Genomic DNA, 27,963 nt, shown 5'->3' on the forward strand with positions numbered 1-27,963 from the left:
ATGGAATCAACAAGGTACAGATCTTAACAATGCTGTATTAATGATCACTGTAATTTGTCACAGATTATCTAAAGTATCTGCAACAATCACTCCCACATCTACTCCAATACCTGATATAGGTACGTAGTTTAATACATATAAACTGATGCGCATTGATAATTGTTAATATTGAAAGAGCTATTAAGCAAATAATTTAGTTGCATAGATAAACTCAATAAACAGTTTCATGATTTCTATAAATAGCAAGAGTATCTAATATCCCAATGTATAACCTTGTCAATAGCAACCACATTTACAAACTGATACACTGTGTTATTTTATGATAGCATGTGCATAGTATTATTATAATGTGTTTTATATTGACAGTTCCTATGAGACTGGTAGGAGGTGGATCACCCGGTGAGGGTAGAGTGGAGGTGTACTACAATGGTCAATGGGGCACTGTGTGTCATGATTATTGGCATAATGTTGATGCTAGTGTGGTGTGTGGAGGACTTGGATTTGGGTCATCAGGAAGTGCTAGACTATATGCTACGTTTGGCCAAGGAACAGGACCAATCTGGTTGGATAGAGTTGCTTGTAGAGGATATGAATACAACTTAGCAAATTGTACTCATCCTGGATATGGTGTTCTTTATAATTGCTATCATAGTAAAGATGCTGGAGTAGTGTGCAACAGTGGTGTTAGGCGTAAGTTATTAATGAAGAATCTAAACTCATGCACCGATACAATTATGAGTCATGTAGCCAAGATTGTATTATTATAAACAGTGCTATCCAATAAACTAGTGAAATTTCCCCTTTCATCTCAGTTAGACGAATTATTATCACACCGTAAAGTGATATAATGGCTTGTGGCTGCTCTTATGCAAACAGCAACTAGATAATCGAATCCCTTGTTCTGTAGCGAGTACGTATAGTTTTGTAGGGTGATACTTAGGCCACTCTAAGTCATCCGTTAGTTTCTGGTCACTCCGTAGCCAGCAAAAGGACGTGGAAGGGCGGATGATCCAGACTTCAGGACTATGGACTCCCTTGCATATACAACAGTAATGTATACTGTGATGACACACTGTATATGCTCAATTTAGCCAAATCATGTTGATTTTTCCAAACTTAACCAACATTCTTACAGAATAAGTAATTATGCTTCTACAAAAATGCACTAGTTGATGGCTAGCTACACTGCTTTAAACAACTGAGCACAACAATGTGTAGCTAAGCACTGTAGGAAATGTCTGCTCACATAGGTAGTTGTATAATGTCTCATTAGCTATGTAAGGAAAGTATCATTTATTAGCTTAGTTGTTCAAATGAGATTTAAACTATTTACGCATCAGTAGATTGCAAGTGGCATCCCTTAGTTAAAGTATCAAATTTCCCACATGATCACTGAAAAACACTAGCCTGGAGCACTGAATGACTCAAAACTTTGATAGTAACTTTTCTGAAGGTTTACTGAATAGAAGGCTAGTGTGCTAAGACTACACTGTAAAAAATTAGTAATTTCTGCCACAATACTCACTATTTTTAAGTAGTGACATTTGCTGGTTTTGTAGTGATGTTCACTTCTGTTTTGTAGTGACCCTCACTACAAAATTAGTGGTGAACATCCCTACACAAAAATAATGAGTATCATATTGTAGCAGCCATCATTAGTGATATTCACTACATTTAGTTGTGACGTTCACTAGTTTGTTTTTACTGTGTATAGCTACACATTTGAATGAAGAGTTTAGGACTATACAGTTATTTAGTCATGAAATTTGAGTTCACGGAATGTTACCAGCTTTCCTGTCAATGTACCAGTGTTCAGTGGTAAGGAAGTCAAAATTTAGATTCACTAGAAGAGTTACTAGACCAATAATTAGAGAACCATGCACATTTGAATTGTTAGGAAAGCTGAAGCTAAGGCCTATCTAATGCTATTAGGTTAATGCTGTGCATTTTTGGTTACTGGTAACAGACGTATTAATAATTAACTCAAGTATAAGACTAAGCATAAACGTTTTAGTAGTCCATGCAGCATAATTATATAGCCACCTGACTGTTCTAATATAAGTGTCTAGAGTAGTGTGATACACTATCAGAATCCCTGACTGCTGTATTAGAGTATCTCGATCATTTGAAGTATCAGTTATACTGGGTCACGTGCACTTAAGTGCCTGCACTATTCCTCATAAACTTGGGTTCTAGGTTTCCATGCAGGCAGGTGACCAGAAACTAAGGTTTGACTTGGTGTAGCCTAGTGGTTTGCTGTGTAAGTTAACAGTTTAGTAGCAAAAGATTGGAGCCTCTACAAATTTGGAAGTGAAGGGGATTAATTAATACAAACAATAATACAATCCAATCCAAAACAGCCAAGCTGTAAAAAAAGAGTGTGGCCCTCAAAAAGGCTATGGTGAAAAAAGATGTGAAATCCAAGGTGGCGGACAAGAAATGGCACTGATGGTAGGTTAATGGTAAAAATTTTAATAACGACAATTCAGGCGAATTTTGTGCCAATTGACCAAGCGGCACCAAAATTCACCTGAATTGTTGTTATTAAAATTTTTACCATTAACCTACCATCACAGCCATTTCTTGGCCGCCACCTTGGATTTCACATCTTTTTTCACCATAGCCTTTTCAAGGGCCACACTCCCTTTTTTACAGCTTGGCTGTTTTGGATTAGATTTCATTTCTTTTTGTATTTGTATACAGGCTTTGAGACTTTTTTAGCCTATCTTTTTTTCTTTTCCACAGGAAGAAGAAAAGATGAAGTGGATGTACTTTAAATATTTTATCAGTAAATGTACAAATTATATATATATATATATATAATACATATATTGATTACAGAAATAGTTTCTTTGTAACTGAATACTCTACAAGGTGACTTCTTCTAGATGCTCTCTCTACAGGGTGAATTGTTTGTAGCTAAATTCTGTACAGGTGATTTGTTTGCAGCTGAGCTCTTTACAGAATGGTTTCTTTGTAGTTGAACTCTCTACAAGGTAACTTCTTCTAACTGATCTTTCTACAGGATAATGTGTTTGTGGCTGAATTTTCTACAGGGTGATTTCTTTGCAGCTGAACTCTCTTCATGGTGGTTTCTTTGTAGCTGAACTCTCTACAAGGTAATTTCTTCTATAGCTGATCTCTCTACGGGGAGATTTGTTTGTAGCTGAACTATCTACTGGGTAACTTCTTCTAGCTCATCTCTCTACAGGGTGATTTGTTCGTAGCTGAATTCTGTACAGGTGATTTGTTTGCAGCTGAGTTCTTTACAAGATAGTTTCTTTGTAGCTGAACTCTCTACAAGATAACTTCTTCTATCTGATCTTCCTACAAGGAGATTTGTTTGTAGCTGAACTATCTACAAGGTAATTTCTTCTAGGTGATCTCTGATTTATTTGTAGCTGAATTCTGTGCAGGTGGTTTGTTAGCAGCTGAGCTCTTTACAGAATGGTTTCTTTGTAGCTGAACTCTCTACAAGGTAACTTTTCTAGCTGATGTCTCTACAAGGTAACTAGTTTGTAGCTGAACTGTCTACATGGTGGTTTCTTTGTAACTGAACTTTCTACAAGGTGACTTCTTCTAGCTGATCTCTCTACAGGGTGATTTGTTAGTAGCTGAATTCTGTGCAGGTGATTTGTTTGCAGCTGAGGTCTTTACAGAATGATTTCTTTGTAGCTGAACTCTCTACAAGGTAACTTTTCTAGCTGATGTCTCTACAAGGTAACTAGTTTGTAGCTGAACTGTCTACATGGTGGTTTCTTTGTAACTGAACTTTCTACAAGGTGACTTCTTCTAGCTGATCTCTCTACAGGGTGATTTGTTAGTAGCTGAATTCTGTGCAGGCGATTTGTTTGCAGCTGAGGTCTTTACAGAATGATTTCTTTGTAGCTGAACTCTCTACAAGGTAACTTCTTCTAACTGATCTTTCTACAGGGCAATTTGTTTGTGGCTGAATTTTCTACAGGGTGATTTCTTTGCAGCTGAACTCTCTACATGGTGGTTTCTTTATAGCTGTACTCTCTACAAGGTAATTTGTTTTAGCTGATCTCTCTACAGGGAGATTTGTTTGTAGCTGAACTCTCTACAGGTGATTTGTTTGCAACTGAACTCTCCACATGCTGGTTTCTTTGTAGCTGAACTCTCTACAAGGTAACTTCTTTTAGCTGATGTCTCTACAAGGTCACTAGTTTGTAGCTGAACTCTCTACATAATGGTTTCTTTGTAACTGAACTCTCTACAAGGTGACTTCTTCTAGCTGATCTTTCTACAGTGAGATTTGTTAGTAGCTGAACTCTCTACTGGTGATTTGTTTGCAGCTGAACTCTCTACATGACGGTTTCTTTGTAGCTGAACTCTCTACAGGGTAACTTCTTCTTGCTGCTCTCTCTACAGGGTGAATTGTTTGTAGCTGAACAATCTACAAGGTAACTTCTTCTAGCTGATCTCTTTGCAGGGTGATTTGTTTGTAGCTGAACTATCTACAAGGTAACTTCTTCTAGTTAATCTCTCTACAGGGTGATTTGTTTGTAGCTGAACTCTCTACAGGTGATTTGTTTGCAGCTGAACTCTCTACATGATGGTTTCTTTGTAGCTGAACTCTCTACAAGGTAACTTCTTCTATTGATCTCTCTACAGAGCGATTTGTATGTAGCTGAACTCTCTACACAGTGGTTTCTTTGTAGCTGAACTCTACAAGGTGATTTCTTCTAGCTGAACTATCTCTTTCCATAGTTGCATGAACTCCCTACAAGGTAACTTCTTCTAGCTGATCTCTCTACAAGGTGAATTGTTTGTAGCTGATCTCTCTACAGGATGACTTGTTTGTAGCTGATCTCTATACAGGTTACTTGTTTCCAGCTGATCTCTTGAATTCTCTTCACAGTGACTGCTCTATTAGGATGACTGCTCTATTAGAGTATCTCGATCTCGCACTTGCTGCACCAAGTTGGATTTCGTGTTATAACTCCGTGGCTTTAAGTCTGATTCTTCTACACCATTGATGAACTTTTCTAAGATGATTACTCCAATCTGTACAACGATTTTCAAAGCATTACCCCAAGCGGTTTATCTGGTAGGCGTGGCAAGCAGTCGTTTCTTTATTAGCTAATCTCGATTGCATAATTGTTACACACTGTTGGTTTTTTTTGATTTATCTTCCTGGTTATAAGCCCGATTTCTTTCAAACCACAAAAGGTTTGAGGTTCAATAGTTAACCTACTCACCCACCGATTTTCAGCTTCTTCCCATGCGCGGTTTACCCTGTAGGCGTGACAACATATTGGTGTTATTTTTCGTGAATAATCGCTCATAACTCTTTGCCTGTTTATCTTATTCCAGCCAAAGTCGGTACCGAGATGCGCCTTTATACCTCCCTTCAGTGTGCCAAATTTCAAGGCAATCGGATAAGGCGTTCGCGTTTTATAGCAGTTTTTGTAAGTGTGCGAATAGAGGAAGAAAATAAGAAGAAAAAAAAATGAAGAAACTAAGCCAATTTTTGAAGTCGCATATCTCGGGAACGCTTGAAGCGATTTTGCTCAAATTTCTGAATGTAGAGTCCTGTAGGTGGAGGGCGTGTCCACAGCAAAAATCGTCTTGTTTCATCAAGGCAGCACAGAGCTACGGAGGTGCGAAAATTGCGTTTTCTTTCTTCCTGTCAATATACTCACGGGTGTTACGCGCCGGCTTCTTGGGCCGAACGACACACTACCGTGAGTCTTGATTTTTACAACAACTACAGCAATCATCAAAATCAAGACTCACAATTATTATACAGAACCACATCAGCTCACATAGACAAGATATCATGTATACATATTTTACTAGTCTAAATAGCTACAGAAATGAATCATAGATATTTGAACTCTCAAGAACAGGCTAACAAGATAGTAATTGATTGGATAGTTGCTTTCTTGAGTATTATTTCTCAATTAACAGTTGCATTTAATTTTATATCCTTGTCTTTATAGCATCACAATTTTATATTTGAAATTTCGTTTCATAAAATTATATTGTGCGAACTATGCAGGTGTTCATTGAGATGATCACATTTATGATACGTAAATGTAATCAAAATGAACAAATTGAAAGAAGTCGTATTATGCTTGTTTGTACTATATATAGATCTTCCAATCAGATTGGTGGATGGTAGAAATGTATCTGAAGGGAGGGTGGAGATATACTGGCAAAATCAGTGGTCTACAGTTTGTGATGATCTGTGGGATGACAATGATGCAAGTGTAGTGTGTAAACAATTAGGCTACTCTGGAGGATCTGCAAGAAGTAATGCATTTTATGGTGAAGGAATTGGAATAATACTTGTGGATGATGTGGAGTGTTATGGGAATGAATCAACCTTATTTGATTGTAAACATCGTTATTTTGAATTAAATGATTGTGGCCACGAGGAAGATGCAGGAGTAACATGTGATGGTGAACCAATCAGAGGTAGTTGGGTGTTATAATCTAAACAATTATTGATTATCATTTTACACTGTAGTGAGACTGGTAGGAGGCAGCTCATCTAATGAGGGTAGAGTGGAAGTGTACTACAATGGTGAATGGTTCAGTGTGTGTGATGATGGATGGAATGATACTGATACTGGTGTGGTGTGTAGAGAACTGGGAGTGGGATCATCAGGAAGATCAGCTTATTTTGGGAGCAGTGGCAATCCTGTGTTGTTAAGTGATGTCATGTGCTCAGACAATGACTTAATGTTTGCTAGTTGCGGTCATAATGGGGTAAACAATACAGGGAAGTGTTCTGGATTTGCTGGAGTGAAATGTTATGGTAATTGTACTAGTGTGTATATGTGTGTGTTTAAAGTGAAATAAGGATTAATGCACTAAACTTTCTGATTAACCAATAGACCAGATGGTATATCATAGTTACACGTGGCCTTATTTAAGGTAGTGCAATAATTTGTTCAGCGTAACATTAAGTATGTTCACATAGGATGTGCCACCGCATATCTTGTTTTACAAAATACAATACAGTATAATTATAGTGCATGAATTCCTACTTATCTTTGAAGTGTTTATTTTCACTGTTTTATGTATACAAGCACGTGGAAACAAAAATTAGTAAACAAAGGAGTAAACCTACACATCATTTAAAGAGACAACCACAGAGTTACACGCATGTAAAAATTGTTTTTTCCCTAATTTTTTTTCATTCTGTTAATATACTGCTATATGAAACAGGGACCCCACACAGCCTTCTACCATATGTCGTGTGTATTTCTATGTGGATCTGTATACTGTTTTAGGTGAAGTAGCTGTATCACCAACAAGTGCTCTAGTGTACACCATGGAATCAACAAGGTACAAACCTAATGATGCTGTTATTATCATCACTGAAATTTGTCACAGGTTATCCACAGAAATTACAACTATCACTCCCACATCCACTCCAGTACCACATATAGGTAGTTGATTAATGATAATAGTGAAGTAGTTAAGCAAATGAGAGTGCTTTGTTGTATAAATAAACTTAGTAAACAGTTTCATGGATGCATCAATAGCTAGAGTATCAAATTATAATGAAGTCTGCCGATGTATACCCTTGTCAACAAGACGTATGTGTATATAATGTGTTTTATATTGACAGTTCCTATGAGACTGGTAGGAGGAGGATCACCCAGTGAAGGTAGAGTGGAGGTGTACTACAATGGTCAATGGGGCACTGTGTGTCATGATTATTGGCATAATGTTGATGCCGGTGTGGTGTGTAGAGGACTTGGATATGGGTCATCTGGAAGCGTTACATATTCAGCTACATTTGGTCAAGGAACAGGACCAATCTGGTTGGATAGAGTTGCTTGTAGAGGATATGAATACAACTTAGCAAATTGTACTCATCCTGGATATGGTGTTCTTTATAACTGCTATCATTATAAAGATGCTGGAGTAGTGTGTAACAGTGGTGTTAGGCGTAAGTTATTAGTGAAATATCTAAACTCATGCACCGATACAATTATAAGTCATGTAGCCAAGATTGTATTATTATAAACAGTGCTATCCAATAAAGTAGTGAAATTTCCCATTTCATCTCAGTTAGACGAATAATCACCCCACCATAAAGTGATATAATGGCTTGTGGTTGCTCTTATGTAAACAGTAATTCGATAATCGAATCCCTTGTTCTGTAGCGAGTAAGTATAGTTTTGTAGGATGATATTTAGGCCACTCCATGTCATCCTTTAGTTTTTGGTCACTCCGTAGCCAACAAAAGGATGCAGATGGACAGATGATCCAGACTTCAGGACTATAGACTCCCTTGCATATTCACCAATAATGTATACTGTGATGACACACTGTATATGCTCAACTTAGCCAAATCATGTTGATTTTCCAAGTTTAACCAACATTCTTACAGAATAAGTAATTATGCTTCTGCAAAAATGCACTGGTTGATGGCTAGCTACACTGCTTTAAAACAACTGAGCACAACAATGTGTAGCTAAGCACTGTAGGAAATGTCTGCTCACGTAGGTAGTTGTATAATGTCTCATTAGCTATGTAAGGAAAGTATCATTTATTAGCTTAGTTGTTCAAATGATCCAAAAGGAATTTAAACTATTTACACATCAGTATATTGGCAAGTGGCAACCCTTAGTTAAAGCATCAACTATCCCACATGATCACTGAAAAATACTAGCCTGGAGTACTGAATGACTCACAACTTTGATAGTAACTTTTCTCAAGGTTGACTGAATAGTTAATATTAATTACTTGACTAACCTTTGACGTGTCCAGGGAGGTGCAGCACTGGTCGCTCTTCGCCACCGACCAACTGTTGTTGGTAGTGGTGGTTTTGGTATGTGTACCTGGTCCCGGTTCCTGGGTTTGATTTAAAGAATTTTCTGTCCTAAGATTTCTTTTTGGGCCTACCGGGTCTTATATTTGTATTTTCCAGATGTGCTGATACTTGGGCAGGGAAGGACTTTGGTGCCCAGAGGCATTCTACGCACCAAAGGCCTTCCTTTAAGCCATAGAAAGGTGAGCACCCCCCACCAGGCACACAGGTGGGTGGGGGGAGAGACCTTTCACCCAAGTATCTAGATTATGTGTTTTGGAGATACCGGCTGTTTGGGAATAGCACTTATGGCAGGTGTGCATGCCAACAAATTGTGTAGGTCAACCGTTATAGCGTGAAGCCACTTTGCGGTAGTGTCAAGACAAGCACGGTAGCAACAAGAAGTGACTGTACAACACTATCAATATGACATATGCAGTACTATTAGACAGTCCTTAGTACCTATAAATACACCAATTACATGCTGAGGTTGTCAAAAAGGAGTCAGTGATGACCAGCTGCGATGATCTTGGACATATTTGCTACCTCACTGGGAGGAGGTCTGATATACCTTTTAAATGCGTTGCTTTTCCAGCGGCCAAGAATTTGTATGTGAGAGTCTGGCAGTTTGGCTAGAGATGCAGATGTTGCTGCCCCAATCCGAAGGCTATGTCTGTTATAGCGGCGCTTATCGAGTTTGAGGCTGACCATCAGGGACTGGAGGCCTGCACGAAACATGGCTCCCGTCCAGCCATTTCCTTCTTCAGTGATGAAGAGTGGGCCTGGTTGTTCACTCCTTCTGCCGAGGTATGAAATCATTGCTTTTATTGGACATACCAAGCTATCTGTGGCACCCATGTGCACCTTGGCACCCTGCCTGAATGGGTCTGTTTTGGATTCTTTGAGGGACAGTTGCAGGAGACGGGGTTTCTTCCTGTTGTCAACTGTAATATCCTTGAGAGATAGGTGTCGTGATGGATCATAGGAGCCTTCTGTAGGAATTGTAAACTCGCTGACTTTTAAGAACCCAAAAAAGGCAAGACAGCACATAGCCCAGAGTGTGGTATTATAATAGGAAGGAGGTTTCTTTGATAGGAGGGCTTTTATGTTATAGAGCATCTGGATGGTAATCGGCAGTCGGGTTTTTCCTGAGTGCATGCCTGCTTGGCGCTTTTTGATTCCCCTTAAGATGAGATGGAGCCTAGGAGTGATTTGGCGGTTGAAGTGGTTATGAAGCCCCTTGCATACATGCATGTGTCTAACTGCTGATAGATACACCTTGATAGTTCCCTGCGAGATGTTGGAGGTAGCTAGGTGCGATATGAACAGAGTTAGGATGCACTCGGATGTTGGGATCGGGTGAATCCTTGCCATTTTGCAGAAGTTAACATATCGTCTTTGTCCAGCCGTGTAGGTGTTTCTGCTGGATTTGGCCAGTCCATGATGTAGTAGCTTTTGGGCTTTGTTCAGTAGCTTGTTGAGGTGAGCACTCCTTGGTAGGTCTACAAATGGAATTTAAGTATGTATGTGTGGCCTTGTTTGCAAGTGTCTATTGGGATTTTGTAACAAGAATGGCAAATGAATTATCAGCTAAGTTAATCATACAGCAATTACAATGAACAGCATAAATTACATTGAACAACAAGTGTGTGGTCAATTATGTTGTAGCATTGTTTTATGTGAGCTCATTAAGTATGTGATTTTTTTATTTCTTGCAGGTGGAGACCCTTGCAGTGTATTGATGGTTCGGTTGAAGTGACGAAGAAAGGAGGGAGAAGTCCAGTCTTGTCTCCGGGGTGATATGAGCTTCAACAGTGACATTGGGATTGATGCAGGGGAGCGGCAGGTGTGAGGATGCAGCTTTAAGAATTCTGTTGATCTGTTTCTGGATAACTGGCCTGCGGCAGTGTTCGACGTGCCTGGAATATGGCAAGCTGAGATCTTTATATCAAAATGAGCTGAGAAGAACCAGAGACAACGTAAGAGGTGCATGACCATTATTTCCTTTGAGGATCCTTTGGTAATGGAGTCAACAACACTGCTGTTGTCACAGTGGAATTCCACTCTGCTGCCTGATAGTAGTGGTCCCCAAATAGCGCAGCTTAAAACAATTGGTGCTAACTCCTTCGCCATTATGTTGATTTGTGCCCAGTCTTTTGACCATGCTAGTTGCAGCCACTGAGATCCAAATACTGCTCCACAGCCCCAGGACCCTGATGCGTCTGAGGCAATTATATAGTCTGGAGTGGAGCCGTTGATAAAACTGAGCCCGTTCCAATGTGTGATGAAGAGGTGCCACCACCTAAGATCTGAGCGGAAGCCGCTTGTGAGACGCGTAAAGTGAGATAATTTTTTGAGGCGAGCTGCTAGTCTGTACATTCTGGACACAAAGGTCCTTCCTGGTGTTACCACCTTAGTGGCACGCTGCAGCAAACCTACCAGGGATAAGATATCCCTTTTGTTGCTTTTCTGCGAGATAGCCAAGCTGAAACTTGGTTCCGGATTCTTGAGAATTTTTCATCAGGTAGGCGGGCCAGCATGAGTTGAGTATCCAGAGAGATTCCCAAAAAGGTTAGAGATTGGGAAGGGCCTTCAACCTTCTCTAGGGCAAGAGGTATTCCTAACAAGGAGCAAGTATCTTTAATCCTCTGAAGATTACTAGCACACGAAGGGGAATCCTGTGGGCCAATAGTAAGGAAATCATCCAGATAGTGCAGGACTGGTGTCACCATCTGTTGCTCCAGGACCCAAGACAGTAGGTCGGCCAGAACGTTGAACAACTTGGGGGCAGACCTAAGCCCGAAGGGTAGACAAGTATCAACAAAGATCTACTTCTTCCATCTCATAGACAAAAAGTGGCGATCGGCTGGGTGAACTGGAAGGAGGCGGAATGCACTTTTGATGTCAATTTTGGCTAGCAGTGCTCCACGGCCTGTGCACTTAATTTGGTCAATAGCTGAGTCCACTGTGATGTACTTCAGCGAACACAGTTCCTTAGGGATCCCTGCATTGATGCTGCCACTGGTCGGATGGGAGAGGTCAACAATCAGCCTCCACTTGTTTGGTTGGTGGTGCTTGGGGATGACCCCAAACCTGCTAACATGTGCTTGTGGGACCGAAGACTTTTGGAATGGGCCAGCAACACGGCCAAGTGCAATCTCTTCGGTTAGGTAGTTCTCTACTGTGTCAGGGTGTTGAAGAGCACAACTCAGGTTTTGCTTGGCGGATTTCAATGGAGTTAATTGCTCTTTGAAGCCAATGCGAAAGCCCTCTGTGATACCGGAAATAAAAAAGTTGACCAATGGTCTGTTAGGGTGATCTACCAGCAATTTTTTCCAGTTTCTTGCATCTAGTGGTGTGTTGACTGCCCTGGCCACAGGTGGTACTTTGACATCAGATAGCTGGTGGCTCAGGTGATTGGTCCAAGATGAGATCCAGTCACTGTAGTTACAACGCAAGTCCTTAGTGTGCACACCAATAATATGTTGTTCCGACACCACTGCGAGGGGATAAGGTGTCGATAATTAGACTGTCAGCATTGTGCATACTTATCACCACACATAATATTGCATAATATTATATTGACTAAATAGTGTTACTGCACAACAAATCATATGGAAAGAAGAGAAACTACTATCAGTATTGGCCTAAAGTCAGTTAACAAAGAAAGGAAAAAACAACAAATCAATCAAGTCAAGATTGGTTGTGCTGCCTGTCCTTCTGCCTATATGGACACTGGGAGGCCTTGTGATTCTTGTCTTGGGCTCTGGGATTATGAACACATCGGTAGCAGATATGCTTGAAGCGGCAGGGCGACCGAGAGCATCCATTAGGATTTTCGTTCCAGTCCAGGCAAATTGGTTGGTATTGATATTGGCGTTGTGACCGTTGGGAAGGGTTTGAAGCATAGGGGGTGGAACCTACCTGCTGATGACTCTAAATAGCCCGTTCTGGGAAAGTCATATTCCAGAGTGTAACATCTATAACAGACCATAGAGCATTCTGAGAGGCCGATGCTTTTAGGCGAAAGCGACGATCATAAATAACCCACTTGCCTTCACGACAGTCCATTGTTGCCCCAATTATTAGGCTCTGGTATCCTAGGAGGTCAGCAATCCTCTTGGGTTTATGGCAGGAAATAATTGCCATATATACTGCAAAACACTGGATCCAATCAATTATATCTGTCACTGTAGGAAGTCGCTTGCATGATGCGACCTGCCCTTCATTAACGTTGAGGTCAGCTGAGTCCAGGTGGCTTGGCAGAAGTTCTGCCATCTCAACAAACAATCCATCCTCCACGCGCTTCATCAGTCTGGATGGGATGGGAGGGAGGCCATTACTTATTAACACTGGTGGGCGTGACTTCTCCGAAGGAGATGTCTCATCCGAATCATGGCTGTCAATGCTAAGGAGATCATCGGAATCTGGATGGACTTCCAACTGCCGGATATGAGGGAGTTCACAGCCATCAGTGGACTCGTCTGCAGAACAGGACACAAAGACAATGAGAAGGGTGGGGTGAGGATTGAATAACGTCTGATATTTTAACATTACATGGCCTGCATTAAGTAAACATAGTAAGAGGCTTAGGCATGGTATTATGAGATACCCCTTGAATGAGGCTAGAGCATGGTGCATATTACAATTGGAAGGCTTTTTTTTTTTTTTGGAGGAACAGTAAGAGGCTTAGGCATGGCATAATAAGGATGGCTATTAACTGAAGGCTAGAACATGGTGCGGGCTACATAAAGTATGGTGTACATATAAAGCATAGGCTTGTGCATGGTGCGCCTTACAAGAAGCCTTTACATGGTGCGCGTTATAAAGAAGGCTTTGCATAGTGCACTTTATTATTTTGTAAAACGAAACATTACACGGACATAACATGCACTACTACATAACTTACCAAAATCCTCGTGGTCGGCGTCTCCTTCGTTGGAACTGTCGTCCGTCTCAGGAGCAGGCGTCGTGCGAGTAACGCGACGACGGGTTGACTGGCTAGGCTGGCCTGTGCTCTTCTGCTTGTGACGACTTGCTCCCCTCTGGCGTGTAGAGGAACTTGGGACGGCCTCCGCAGACTGTGGCATGCCCCTGACCACCGCCGACACGATGTCCGGAATGTCAGCAGTCGTTAAGGGACGCGTCTTTGATCTCTTCTCTCGTCGGGCTCCGGGACCTTCAACTTGACTTCCCCGCTTCGTTCCCGCCTTAGCGGAAGATTTGTTGGCGGGCGAGACAGCGGATGATCTAGTTTTAACAGGAGGCTTCTTAGGTAGGGATTTCTTCTTCTGCCGAGCGTTTTTTCCTGCTCCATTCTTTACGGACGATTTCAATTTCTTTCCTACTGCCTTCGTAGGCATCTTGATAACAATTGATAACACTTGTCTAACAACTAACGCCACGTGCTACTGCGCATGTGCTAGGATTCTTATTAGTGCATCGTTATTCTTATTAATGTGTCGTGTCTAAGAGTGAATGCTCGAGGCCGCCATCAAATTCAACATTAACTTTGTTTAAATGTATTTTAATCTACATAATGCTGGTGGGCTAAGACTATGCTGTAAACAATTAGTAGTGAAGTTCACTACTAATTTCTTCCTTAATATTCACTATTTTAAAGTAGTGACATTTGCTGGTTTTGTAGTGATGTTCACTTCTGTTTTGTAGTGACCCTCACTACAAAATTAGTGGTGAACATCCCTACACAAAAATAATGAGTATCATATTGTAGCAGCCATCATTAGTGATATTCACTACATTTAGTTGTGACGTTCACTAGTTTGTTTTTACTGTGTATAGCTACACATTTGAATGAAGAGTTTAGGACTATACAGTTATTTAGTCATGAAATTTGAGTTCACGGAATGTTACCAGCTTTCCTGTCAATGTACCAGTGTTCAGTGGTAAGGAAGTCAAAATTTAGATTCACTAGAAGAGTTACTAGACCAATAATTAGAGAACCATGCACATTTGAATTGTTAGGAAAGCTGAAGCTAAGGCCTATCTAATGCTATTAGGTTAATGCTGTGCATTTTTGGTTACTGGTAACAGACGTATTAATAATTAACTCAAGTATAAGACTAAGCATAAACGTTTTAGTAGTCCATGCAGCATAATTATATAGCCACCTGACTGTTCTAATATAAGTGTCTAGAGTAGTGTGACTACACTATCAGAATCCCTGACTGCTGTATTAGAGTATCTCGATCATTTGAAGTATCAGTTATACTGGGTCACGTGCACTTAAGTGCCTGCAATATTCCTCATAAACTTGGGTTCCAGGTTTCCATGCAGGCGGGTGACCAGAAACTAAGGTTTGACTTGGTGTAGCCTTGTGGTGTGTTGTGTAAGTTAGCAGTTTAGTAGCAAAATATTGGAGCCTCTACAAATTTGGAAGTGAAGGGGATTAATTAATACAAACAATAATACAATTTTTACAACAACTACAACAATCATCAAAATCAAGACTCACAATTATTATACGGAACCACATCAGCTCACATAGACAAGATATCATGTATACATATTTTACTAGTCTAAATAGCTACAGAAATGAATCATAGATATTTGAACTCTACAAGAACAGGCTGACAAGATAGTAATTGATTGGATAGTTGCTTTCTTGAGTATTATTTCTCAATTAACAGTTGCATTTAATTTTATATCCTTGTCTTTATAGCATGTATAATTTTATAGTTGAAATTTCATTTGACAAAATTATATTGTGCGAACTATGCAGGTGTTCATTGAGATGATCACATTTATGATACGTAAATGTAATCAAAATGAACAAATTGAAAAAAGTCGTATTATGCTTGTTTGTACTATATATAGATCTTCCAATCAGATTGGTGGATGGTAGAAATGCATCTGAAGGGAGGGTGGAGATATACTGGCAAAATCAGTGGTCTACAGTTTGTGATGATCTGTGGGATGACAATGATGCAAGTGTAGTGTGTAAACAATTAGGCTACTCTGGAGGATCTGCAAGAAGTAATGCATTTTATGGTGAAGGAATTGGAATAATACTTGTGGATGATGTGGAGTGTTATGGGAATGAATCAACCTTATTTGATTGTAAACATCGTTATTTTGAATTAAATGATTGTGGCCACGAGGAAGATGCAGGAATAACATGTGATGGTGAACCAATCAGAGGTAGTTGGGTGTTATAACCTAAACAATTATTGATTATCATTTTACACTGTAGTGAGACTGGTAGGAGGCAGCTCATCTAATGAGGGTAGAGTGGAAGTGTACTACAATGGTGAATGGTTCAGTGTGTGTGATGATGGATGGAATGATACTGATGCTGGTGTGGTGTGTAGAGAACTGGGAGTGGGATCATCAGGAAGATCAGCTTATTTTGGGAGCAGTGGCAATCCTGTGTTGTTAAGTGATGTGGTGTGCTCAGACAGTGACTTGATGTTTGCTCGTTGCGGTCATAATGGGGTAAACAATACAGGGAAGTGTTCTGGATTTGCTGGAGTGAAATGTTATGGTAATTGTACTAGTGTGTATATCTGTGTGTTTAAAGTGAAATAAGGATTAATGCACTAAACTTTCTGATTAACCAATAGACCAGATGGTATATCATAGTTACACATGGCCTTATTTTAGGTAGTGCAATAATTTGTTCAGCGTAACATTAAGTATGTTCACATAGGATGTGCCACCGCATATCTTGTTTTACAAAATACAATACAGTATAATTAGAGTGCATGAATTCCTACTTATCTTTGAAGTGTTTATTTTCACTGTTTTATGTATACAAGCACATGGAAACAAAAATTAGTAAACAAAGGAGTAAACGTACACATCATTTAAAGAGACAACCACAGAGTTACACGCATGTAAAAATTGTTTTTTCCCCAATTTTTTTTCATTCTGTTAATATACTGCTATATGAAACAGGGACCCCACACAGCCTTCTAGCATATGTCGTGTGTATTTCTATGTGGATCTGTATACTGTTTTAGGTGAAGTAGCTGTATCACCAACAAGTGCTCTAGTGTACACCATGGAATCAACAAGGTACAAACCTAATGATGCTGTTATTATCATCACTGAAATTTGTCACAGGTTATCCACAGAAATTACAACTATCACTCCCACATCCACTCCAGTACCACATATAGGTAGTTGATTAATGATAATAGTGAAGTAGTTAAGCAAATGAGAGTGCTTTGTTGTATAAATAAACTTAGTAAACAGTTTTATGGATGCATCAATAGCTAGAGTATCAAATTATAATGAAGTCTGCCGATGTATACCCTTGTCAACAAGACGTATGTGTATATAATGTGTTTTATATTGACAGTTCCTATGAGACTGGTAGGAGGAGGATCACCCAGTGAAGGTAGAGTGGAGGTGTACTACAATGGTCAATGGGGCACTGTGTGTCATGATTATTGGCACAATGTTGATGCCGGTGTGGTGTGTAGAGGACTTGGATATGGGTCATCTGGAAGCGTTACATATTCAGCTACATTTGGTCAAGGAACAGGACCAATCTGGTTGGATAGAGTTGCTTGTAGAGGATATGAATACAACTTAGCAAATTGTACTCATCCTGGATATGGTGTTCTTTATAACTGCTATCATTATAAAGATGCTGGAGTAGTGTGTAACAGTGGTGTTAGGCGTAAGTTATTAGTGAAATATCTAAACTCATGCACCGATACAATTATAAGTCATGTAGCCAAGATTGTATTATTATAAACAGTGCTATCCAATAAAGTAGTGAAATTTCCCATTTCATCTCAGTTAGACGAATAATCACCCCACCATAAAGTGATATAATGGCTTGTGGTTGCTCTTATGTAAACAGTAATTCGATAATCGAATCCCTTGTTCTGTAGCGAGTAAGTATAGTTTTGTAGGATGATATTTAGGCCACTCCATGTCATCCTTTAGTTTTTGGTCACTCCGTAGCCAACAAAAGGATGCAGATGGACAGATGATCCAGACTTCAGGACTATAGACTCCCTTGCATATTCACCAATAATGTATACTGTGATGACACACTGTATATGCTCAACTTAGCCAAATCATGTTGATTTTCCAAGTTTAACCAACATTCTTACAGAATAAGTAATTATGCTTCTGCAAAAATGCACTGGTTGATGGCTAGCTACACTGCTTTAAAACAACTGAGCACAACAATGTGTAGCTAAGCACTGTAGGAAATGTCTGCTCACGTAGGTAGTTGTATAATGTCTCATTAGCTATGTAAGGAAAATATCATTTATTAGCTTAGTTGTTCAAATGATCCAAAAGGAATTTAAACTATTTACACATCAGTATATTGGCAAGTGGCAACCCTTAGTTAAAGCATCAACTATCCCACATGATCACTGAAAAATACTAGCCTGGAGTACTGAATGACTCACAACTTTGATAGTAACTTTTCTCAAGGTTGACTTGACTAACCTTTGACGTGTCCAGGGAGGTGCAGCACTGGTCGCTCTTCGCCACCGACCAACTTTTGTTGGTAGTGGTGGTTTTGGTATGTGTACCTGGTCCCGGTTCCTGGGTTTGATTTAAAGAATTTTCTGTCCTAAGATTTCTTTTTGGGCCTACCGGGTCTTATATTTGTATTTTCCAGATGTGCTGATACTTGGGCAGGGAAGGACTTTGGTGCCCAGAGGCATTCTACGCACCAAAGGCCTTCCTTTAAGCCATATAAAGGTGAGCACCCCCCACCAGGCACACAGGTGGGTGGGGGGAGAGACCTTTCACCCAAGTATCTAGATTATGTGTTTTGGAGATACCGGCTGTTTGGGAATAGCACTTATGGCAGGTGTGCATGCCAACAAATTGTGTAGGTCAACCGTTATAGCGTGAAGCCACTTTGCGGTAGTGTCAAGACAAGCACGGTAGCAACAAGAAGTGACTGTACAACACTATCATTATGACATATGCAGTACTATTAGACAGTCCTTAGTACATATAAATACACCAATTACATGCTGAGGTTGTCAAAAAGGAGTCAGTGATGACCAGCTGCGATGATCTTGGACATATTTGCTACCTCACTGGGAGGAGGTCTGATATACCTTTTAAATGCGTTGCTTTTCCAGCGGCCAAGAATTTGTATGTGAGAGTCTGGCAGTTTGGCTAGAGACGCAGATGTTGCTGCCCCAATCCGAAGGCTATGTCTGTTATAGCGGCGCTTATCGTGTTTGAGGCTGACCATCAGGGACTGGAGGCCTGCACGAAACATGGCTCCCGTCCAGCCATTTCCTTCTTCAGTGATGAAGAGTGGGCCTGGTTGTTCACTCCTTCTGCCGAGGTATGAAATCATTGCTTTTATTGGACATACCAAGCTATCTGTGGCACCCATGTGCACCTTGGCACCCTGCCTGAATGGGTCTGTTTTGGATTCTTTGAGGGACAGTTGCAGGAGACGGGGTTTCTTCCTGTTGTCAACTGTAATATCCTTGAGAGATAGGTGTCGTGATGGATCATAGGAGCCTTCTGTAGGAATTGTAAACTCGCTGACTTTTAAGAACCCAAAAAAGGCAAGACAGCACATAGCCCAGAGTGTGGTATTATAATAGGAAGGAGGTTTCTTTGATAGGAGGGCTTTTATGTTATAGAGCATCTGGATGGTAATCGGCAGTCGGGTTTTTCCTGAGTGCATGCCTGCTTGGCGCTTTTTGATTCCCCTTAAGATGAGATGGAGCCTAGGAGTGATTTGGCGGTTGAAGTGGTTATGAAGCCCCTTGCATACATGCATGTGTCTAACTGCTGATAGATACACCTTGATAGTTCCCTGCGAGATGTTGGAGGTAGCTAGGTGCGATATGAACAGAGTTAGGATGCACTCGGATGTTGGGATCGGGTGAATCCTTGCCATTTTGCAGAAGTTAACATATCGTCTTTGTCCAGCCGTGTAGGTGTTTCTGCTGGATTTGGCCAGTCCATGATGTAGTAGCTTTTGGGCTTTGTTCAGTAGCTTGTTGAGGTGAGCACTCCTTGGTAGGTCTACAAATGGAATTTAAGTATGTATGTGTGGCCTTGTTTGCAAGTGTCTATTGGGATTTTGTAACAAGAATGGCAAATGAATTATCAGCTAAGTTAATCATACAGCAATTACAATGAACAGCATAAATTACATTGAACAACAAGTGTGTGGTCAATTATGTTGTAGCATTGTTTTATGTGAGCTCATTAAGTATGTGATTTTTTTATTTCTTGCAGGTGGAGACCCTTGCAGTGTATTGATGGTTCGGTTGAAGTGACGAAGAAAGGAGGGAGAAGTCCAGTCTTGTCTCCGGGGTGATATGAGCTTCAACAGTGACATTGGGATTGATGCAGGGGAGCGGCAGGTGTGAGGATGCAGCTTTAAGAATTCTGTTGATCTGTTTCTGGATAACTGGCCTGCGGCAGTGTTCGACGTGCCTGGAATATGGCAAGCTGAGATCTTTATATCAAAATGAGCTGAGAAGAACCAGAGACAACGTATGAGGTGCATGACCATTATTTCCTTTGAGGATCCTTTGGTAATGGAGTCAACAACACTGCTGTTGTCACAGTGGAATTCCACTCTGCTGCCTGATAGTAGTGGTCCCCAAATAGCGCAGCTTAAAACAATTGGTGCTAACTCCTTCGCCATTATGTTGATTTGTGCCCAGTCTTTTGACCATGCTAGTTGCAGCCACTGAGATCCAAATACTGCTCCACAGCCCCAGGACCCTGATGCGTCTGAGGCAATTATATAGTCTGGAGTGGAGCCGTTGATAAAACTGAGCCCGTTTCAATGTGTGATGAAGAGGTGCCACCACCTAAGATCTGAGCGGAAGCCGCTTGTGAGACGCGTAAAGTGAGATAATTTTTTGAGGCGAGCTGCTAGTCTGTACATTCTGGACACAAAGGTCCTTCCTGGTGTTACCACCTTAGTGGCACGCTGCAGCAAACCTACCAGGGATAAGATATCCCTTTTGTTGCTTTTCTGCGAGATAGCCAAGCTGAAACTTGGTTCCGGATTCTTGAGAATTTTTCATCAGGTAGGTGGGCCAGCATGAGTTGAGTATCCAGAGAGATTCCCAAAAAGGTTAGAGATTGGGAAGGGCCTTCAACCTTCTCTAGGGCAAGAGGTATTCCTAACAAGGAGCAAGTATCTTTAATCCTCTGAAGATTACTAGCACACGAAGGGGAATCCTGTGGGCCAATAGTAAGGAAATCATCCAGATAGTGCAGGACTGGTGTCACCATCTGTTGCTCCAGGACCCAAGACAGTAGGTCAGCCAGAACGTTGAACAACTTGGGGGCAGACCTAAGCCCGAAGGGTAGACAAGTATCAACAAAGATCTACTTCTTCCATCTCATAGACAAAAAGTGGCGATCGGCTGGGTGAACTGGAAGGAGGCGGAATGCACTTTTGATGTCAATTTTGGCTAGCAGTGCTCCACGGCCTGTGCACTTAATTTGGTCAATAGCTGAGTCCACTGTGATGTACTTCAGCGAACACAGTTCCTTAGGGATCCCTGCATTGATGCTGCCACTGGTCGGATGGGAGAGGTCAACAATCAGCCTCCACTTGTTTGGTTGGTGGTGCTTGGGGATGACCCCAAACCTGCTAACATGTGCTTGTGGGACCGAAGACTTTTGGAATGGGCCAGCAACACGGCCAAGTGCAATCTCTTCGGTTAGGTAGTTCTCTACTGTGTCAGGGTGTTGAAGAGCACAACTCAGGTTTTGCTTGGCGGATTTCAATGGAGTTAATTGCTCTTTGAAGCCAATGCGAAAGCCCTCTGTGATACCGGAAATAAAAAAGTTGACCAATGGTCTGTTAGGGTGATCTACCAGCAATTTTTTCCAGTTTCTTGCATCTAGTGGTGTGTTGACTGCCCTGGCCACAGGTGGTACTTTGACATCAGATAGCTGGTGGCTCAGGTGATTGGTCCAAGATGAGATCCAGTCACTGTAGTTACAACGCAAGTCCTTAGTGTGCACACCAATAATATGTTGTTCCGACACCACTGCGAGGGGATAAGGTGTCGATAATTAGACTGTCAGCATTGTGCATACTTATCACCACACATAATATTGCATAATATTATATTGACTAAATAGTGTTACTGCACAACAAATCATATGGAAAGAAAAGAAACTACTATCAGTATTGGCCTAAAGTCAGTTAACAAAGAAAGGAAAAAACAACAAATCAATCAAGTCAAGATTGGTTGTGCTGCCTGTCCTTCTGCCTATATGGACACTGGGAGGCCTTGTGATTCTTGTCTTGGGCTCTGGGATTATGAACACATCGGTAGCAGATATGCTTGAAGCGGCAGGGCGACCGAGAGCATCCATTAGGATTTTCGTTCCAGTCCAGGCAAATTGGTTGGTATTGATATTGGCGTTGTGACCGTTGGGAAGAGTTTGAAGCATAGGGGGTGGAACCTACCTGCTGACGACTCTAAATAGCCCGTTCTGGGAAAGTCATATTCCAGAGTGTAACATCTATAACAGACCATAGAGCATTCCGAGAGGCCGATGCTTTTAGGCGAAAGCGACGATCATAAATAACCCACTTGCCTTCACGACAGTCCATTGTTGCCCCAATTATTAGGCTCTGGTATCCTAGGAGGTCAGCAATCCTCTTGGGTTTATGGCAGGAAATAATTGCCATATATACTGCAAAACACTGGATCCAATCAATTATATCTGTCACTGTAGGAAGTCGCTTGCATGATGCGACCTGCCCTTCATTAACGTTGAGGTCAGCTGAGTCCAGGTGGCTTGGCAGAAGTTCTGCCATCTCAACAAACAATCCATCCTCCACGCGCTTCATCAGTCTGGATGGGATGGGAGGGAGGCCATTACTTATTAACACTGGTGGGCGTGACTTCTCCGAAGGAGATGTCTCATCCGAATCATGGCTGTCAATGCTAAGGAGATCATCGGAATCTGGATGGACTTCCAACTGCCGGATATGAGGGAGTTCACAGCCATCAGTGGACTCGTCTGCAGAACAGGACACAAAGACAATGAGAAGGGTGGGGTGGGGATTGAATAACGTCTGATTTTTTAACATTACATGGCCTGCATTAAGTAAACATAGTAAGAGGCTTAGGCATGGTATTATGAGATACCCCTTGAATGAGGCTAGAGCATGGTGCATATTACAATTGGAAGGCTTTTTTTTTTTTGGAGGAACAGTAAGAGGCTTAGGCATGGCATAATAAGGATGGCTATTAACTGAAGGCTAGAACATGGTGCGGGCTACATAAAGTATGGTGTACATATAAAGCATAGGCTTGTGCATGGTGCGCCTTACAAGAAGCCTTTACATGGTGCGCGTTATAAAGAAGGCTTTGCATAGTGCACTTTATTATTTTGTAAAACGAAACATTACACGGACATAACATGCACTACTACATAACTTACCAAAATCCTCGTGGTCGGCGTCTCCTTCGTTGGAACTGTCGTCCGTCTCAGGAGCAGGCGTCGTGCGAGTAACGCGACGACGGGTTGACTGGCTAGGCTGGCCTGTGCTCTTCTGCTTGTGACGACTTGCTCCCCTCTGGCGTGTAGAGGAACTTGGGGCGGCCTCCGCAGACTGTGGCATGCCCCTGACCACCGCCGACACGATGTCCGGAATGTCAGCAGTCGTTAAGGGACGCGTCTTTGATCTCTTCTCTCGTCGGGCTCCGGGACCTTCAACTTGACTTCCCCGCTTCGTTCCCGCCTTAGCGGAAGATTTGTTGGCGGGCGAGACAGCGGATGATCTAGTTTTAACAGGAGGCTTCTTAGGCGGGGATTTCTTCTTCTGCCGAGCGTTTTTTCCTGCTCCATTCTTTACGGACGATTTCAATTTCTTTCCTACTGCCTTCGTAGGCATCTTGATAACAATTGATAACACTTGTCTAACAACTAACGCCACGTGCTACTGCGCATGTGCTAGGATTCTTATTAGTGCATCGTTATTCTTATTAATGTGTCGTGTCTAAGAGTGAATGCTCGAGGCCGCCATCAAATTCAACATTAACTTTGTTTAAATGTATTTTAATCTACATAATGCTGGTGGGCTAAGACTATGCTGTAAACAATTAGTAGTGAAGTTCACTACTAATTTCTTCCTTAATATTCACTATTTTAAAGTAGTGACATTTGCTGGTTTTGTAGTGATGTTCACTTCTGTTTTGTAGTGACCCTCACTACAAAATTAGTGGTGAACATCCCTACACAAAAATAATGAGTATCATATTGTAGCAGCCATCATTAGTGATATTCACTACATTTAGTTGTGACGTTCACTAGTTTGTTTTTACTGTGTATAGCTACACATTTGAATGAAGAGTTTAGGACTATACAGTTATTTAGTCATGAAATTTGAGTTCACGGAATGTTACCAGCTTTCCTGTCAATGTACCAGTGTTCAGTGGTAAGGAAGTCAAAATTTAGATTCACTAGAAGAGTTACTAGACCAATAATTAGAGAACCATGCACATTTGAATTGTTAGGAAAGCTGAAGCTAAGGCCTATCTAATGCTATTAGGTTAATGCTGTGCATTTTTGGTTACTGGTAACAGACGTATTAATAATTAACTCAAGTATAAGACTAAGCATAAACGTTTTAGTAGTCCATGCAGCATAATTATATAGCCACCTGACTGTTCTAATATAAGTGTCTAGAGTAGTGTGACTACACTATCAGAATCCCTGACTGCTGTATTAGAGTATCTCGATCATTTGAAGTATCAGTTATACTGGGTCACGTGCACTTAAGTGCCTGCAATATTCCTCATAAACTTGGGTTCCAGGTTTCCATGCAGGCGGGTGACCAGAAACTAAGGTTTGACTTGGTGTAGCCTTGTGGTGTGTTGTGTAAGTTAGCAGTTTAGTAGCAAAATATTGGAGCCTCTACAAATTTGGAAGTGAAGGGGATTAATTAATACAAACAATAATACAATTTTTACAACAACTACAACAATCATCAAAATCAAGACTCACAATTATTATACGGAACCACATCAGCTCACATAGACAAGATATCATGTATACATATTTTACTAGTCTAAATAGCTACAGAAATGAATCATAGATATTTGAACTCTACAAGAACAGGCTGACAAGATAGTAATTGATTGGATAGTTGCTTTCTTGAGTATTATTTCTCAATTAACAGTTGCATTTAATTTTATATCCTTGTCTTTATAGCATGTATAATTTTATAGTTGAAATTTCATTTGACAAAATTATATTGTGCGAACTATGCAGGTGTTCATTGAGATGATCACATTTATGATACGTAAATGTAATCAAAATGAACAAATTGAAAAAAGTCGTATTATGCTTGTTTGTACTATATATAGATCTTCCAATCAGATTGGTGGATGGTAGAAATGTATCTGAAGGGAGGGTGGAGATTTACTGGCAAAATCAGTGGTCTACAGTTTGTGATGATCTGTGGGATGACAATGATGCAAGTGTAGTGTGTAAACAATTAGGCTACTCTGGAGGATCTGCAAGAAGTAATGCATTTTATGGTGAAGGAATTGGAATAATACTTGTGGATGATGTGGAGTGTTATGGGAATGAATCAACCTTATTTGATTGTAAACATCGTTATTTTGAATTAAATGATTGTGGCCACGAGGAAGATGCAGGAGTAACATGTGATGGTGAACCAATCAGAGGTAGTTGAGTGTTATAACCTAAACAATTATTGATTATCATTTTACACTGTAGTGAGACTGGTAGGAGGCAGCTCATCTAATGAGGGTAGAGTGGAAGTGTACTACAATGGTGAATGGTTCAGTGTGTGTGATGATGGATGGAATGATACTGATGCTGGTGTGGTGTGTAGAGAACTGGGAGTGGGATCATCAGGAAGATCAGCTTATTTTGGGAGCAGTGGAAATCCTGTGTTGTTAGGTGATGTGGTGTGCTCAGACAATGACTTGATGTTTGCTCGTTGTGGTCATAATGGGGTAAACAATACAGGGAAATGTTCTGGATTTGCTGGAGTGAAATGTTATGGTAATTGTACTAGTGTGTATATCTGTGTGTTTAAAGTGAAGTAAAGATTAATGCGCTAAACTTTCTGATTAACCAATAGACCAGATGGTATATCTTAGCTACACGTGGCCTTATTTAAGGTAGTGCAATAATTTGTTCAGCGTAACATTGAGTATGTTCACATAGGATGTGCCACCACATATCTTGTTTTACAAAATACAATACAGTATATTTATAGTGCATGACTTCCTACTTATCTTTGAAGTGTTTATTTTCACTGTTTTATGTATACAAGCACATGGAAGCAAAAATTAGTAAACAAAGGAGTAAACGTACACATCATTTAAAGAGACAACCACAGAGTTACACGCATGTAAAAATTGTTTTTTCCCCAATTTTTTTTCATTCTGTTAATATACTGCTATATGAAACAGGGACCCCACACAGCCTTCTAGCATATGTCGTGTGTATTTCTATGTGGATCTGTATACTGTTTTAGGTGAAGTAGCTGTATCACCAACAAGTGCTCTAGTGTACACCATGGAATCAACAAGGTACAAACCTAATGATGCTGTTATTATCATCACTGAAATTTGTCACAGGTTATCCACAGAAATTACAACTATCACTCCCACATCCACTCCAGTACCACATATAGGTAGTTGATTAATGATAATAGTGAAGTAGTTAAGCAAATGAGAGTGCTTTGTTGTATAAATAAACTTAGTAAACAGTTTTATGGATGCATCAATAGCTAGAGTATCAAATTATAATGAAGTCTGCCGATGTATACCCTTGTCAACAAGACGTATGTGTATATAATGTGTTTTATATTGACAGTTCCTATGAGACTGGTAGGAGGAGGATCACCCAGTGAAGGTAGAGTGGAGGTGTACTACAATGGTCAATGGGGCACTGTGTGTGATGATTATTGGCATAATGTTGATGCCGGTGTGGTGTGTAGAGGACTTGGATATGGGTCATCTGGAAGCGTTACATATTCAGCTACATTTGGTCAAGGAACAGGACCAATCTGGTTGGATAGAGTTGCTTGTAGAGGATATGAATACAACTTAGCAAATTGTACTCATCCTGGATATGGTGTTCTTTATAACTGCTATCATTATAAAGATGCTGGAGTAGTGTGTAACAGTGGTGTTAGGCGTAAGTTATTAGTGAAATATCTAAACTCATGCACCGATACAATTATAAGTCATGTAGCCAAGATTGTATTATTATAAACAGTGCTATCCAATAAAGTAGTGAAATTTCCCATTTCATCTCAGTTAGACGAATGATCACCCCACCATAAAGTGATATAATGGCTTGTGGTTGCTCTTATGTAAACAGTAATTCGATAATCGAATCCCTTGTTCTGTAGCGAGTAAGTATAGTTTTGTAGGATGATATTTAGGCCACTCCATGTCATCCTTTAGTTTTTGGTCACTCCGTAGCCAACAAAAGGATGCAGATGGACAGATGATCCAGACTTCAGGACTATAGACTCCCTTGCATATTCACCAATAATGTATACTGTGATGACACACTGTATATGCTCAACTTAGCCAAATCATGTTGATTTTCCAAGTTTAACCAACATTCTTACAGAATAAGTAATTATGCTTCTGCAAAAATGCACTGGTTGATGGCTAGCTACACTGCTTTAAAACAACTGAGCACAACAATGTGTAGCTAAGCACTGTAGGAAATGTCTGCTCATGTAGGTAGTTGTATAATGTCTCATTAGCTATGTAAGGAAAGTATCATTTATTAGCTTAGTTGTTCAAATGATCCAAAAGGGATTTAAACTATTTACACATCAGTATATTGGCAAGTGGCAACCCTTAGTTAAAGCATCAACTATCCCACATGATCACTGAAAAATACTAGCCTGGAGTACTGAATGACTCACAACTTTGATAGTAACTTTTCTCAAGGTTTACTGAATAGAATGCTGGTGGGCTAAGACTATGCTGTAAACAATTAGTAGTGAAATTCACTACTAATTTCTTCCTCAATATTCACTATTTTAAAGTAGTGACATTTGCTGGTTTTGTAGTGATGTTCACTTCTGTTTTGTAGTGACCCTCACTACAAAATTAGTGGTGAACGTCCCTACACAAAAATAATGAGTATCATATTGTAGCAGCCATTATTAGTGATATTCACTACATTTAGTTGTGACGTTCACTAGTTTG

The 27,963-nt window shown here is 40.5% G+C and overlaps 1 protein-coding gene across 1 annotated transcript; it reads left to right on the forward strand.

The window, feature by feature from the left end:
- LOC136255260 (deleted in malignant brain tumors 1 protein-like) lies at window positions 1-27,894 on the forward strand. Its single transcript, XM_066047987.1, has 19 exons — window positions 1-14; window positions 64-119; window positions 367-690; window positions 6,121-6,444; window positions 6,497-6,787; window positions 7,266-7,320; window positions 7,369-7,424; window positions 7,607-7,930; window positions 15,632-15,955; window positions 16,008-16,298; window positions 16,777-16,831; window positions 16,880-16,935; window positions 17,118-17,441; window positions 25,120-25,443; window positions 25,496-25,786; window positions 26,265-26,319; window positions 26,368-26,423; window positions 26,606-26,929; window positions 27,848-27,894. The coding sequence occupies exons 1-19, from the start codon at window positions 1-3 to the stop codon at window positions 27,892-27,894; spliced, it is 3,591 nt and encodes a 1,196-aa protein (XP_065904059.1).
- The last annotated feature ends 69 nt before the right edge of the window (window positions 27,895-27,963 follow it).

Source organism: Dysidea avara, chromosome 5 (genome assembly GCF_963678975.1).
Source record: "Dysidea avara chromosome 5, odDysAvar1.4, whole genome shotgun sequence".
Taxonomy (NCBI): domain Eukaryota; kingdom Metazoa; phylum Porifera; class Demospongiae; order Dictyoceratida; family Dysideidae; genus Dysidea; species Dysidea avara.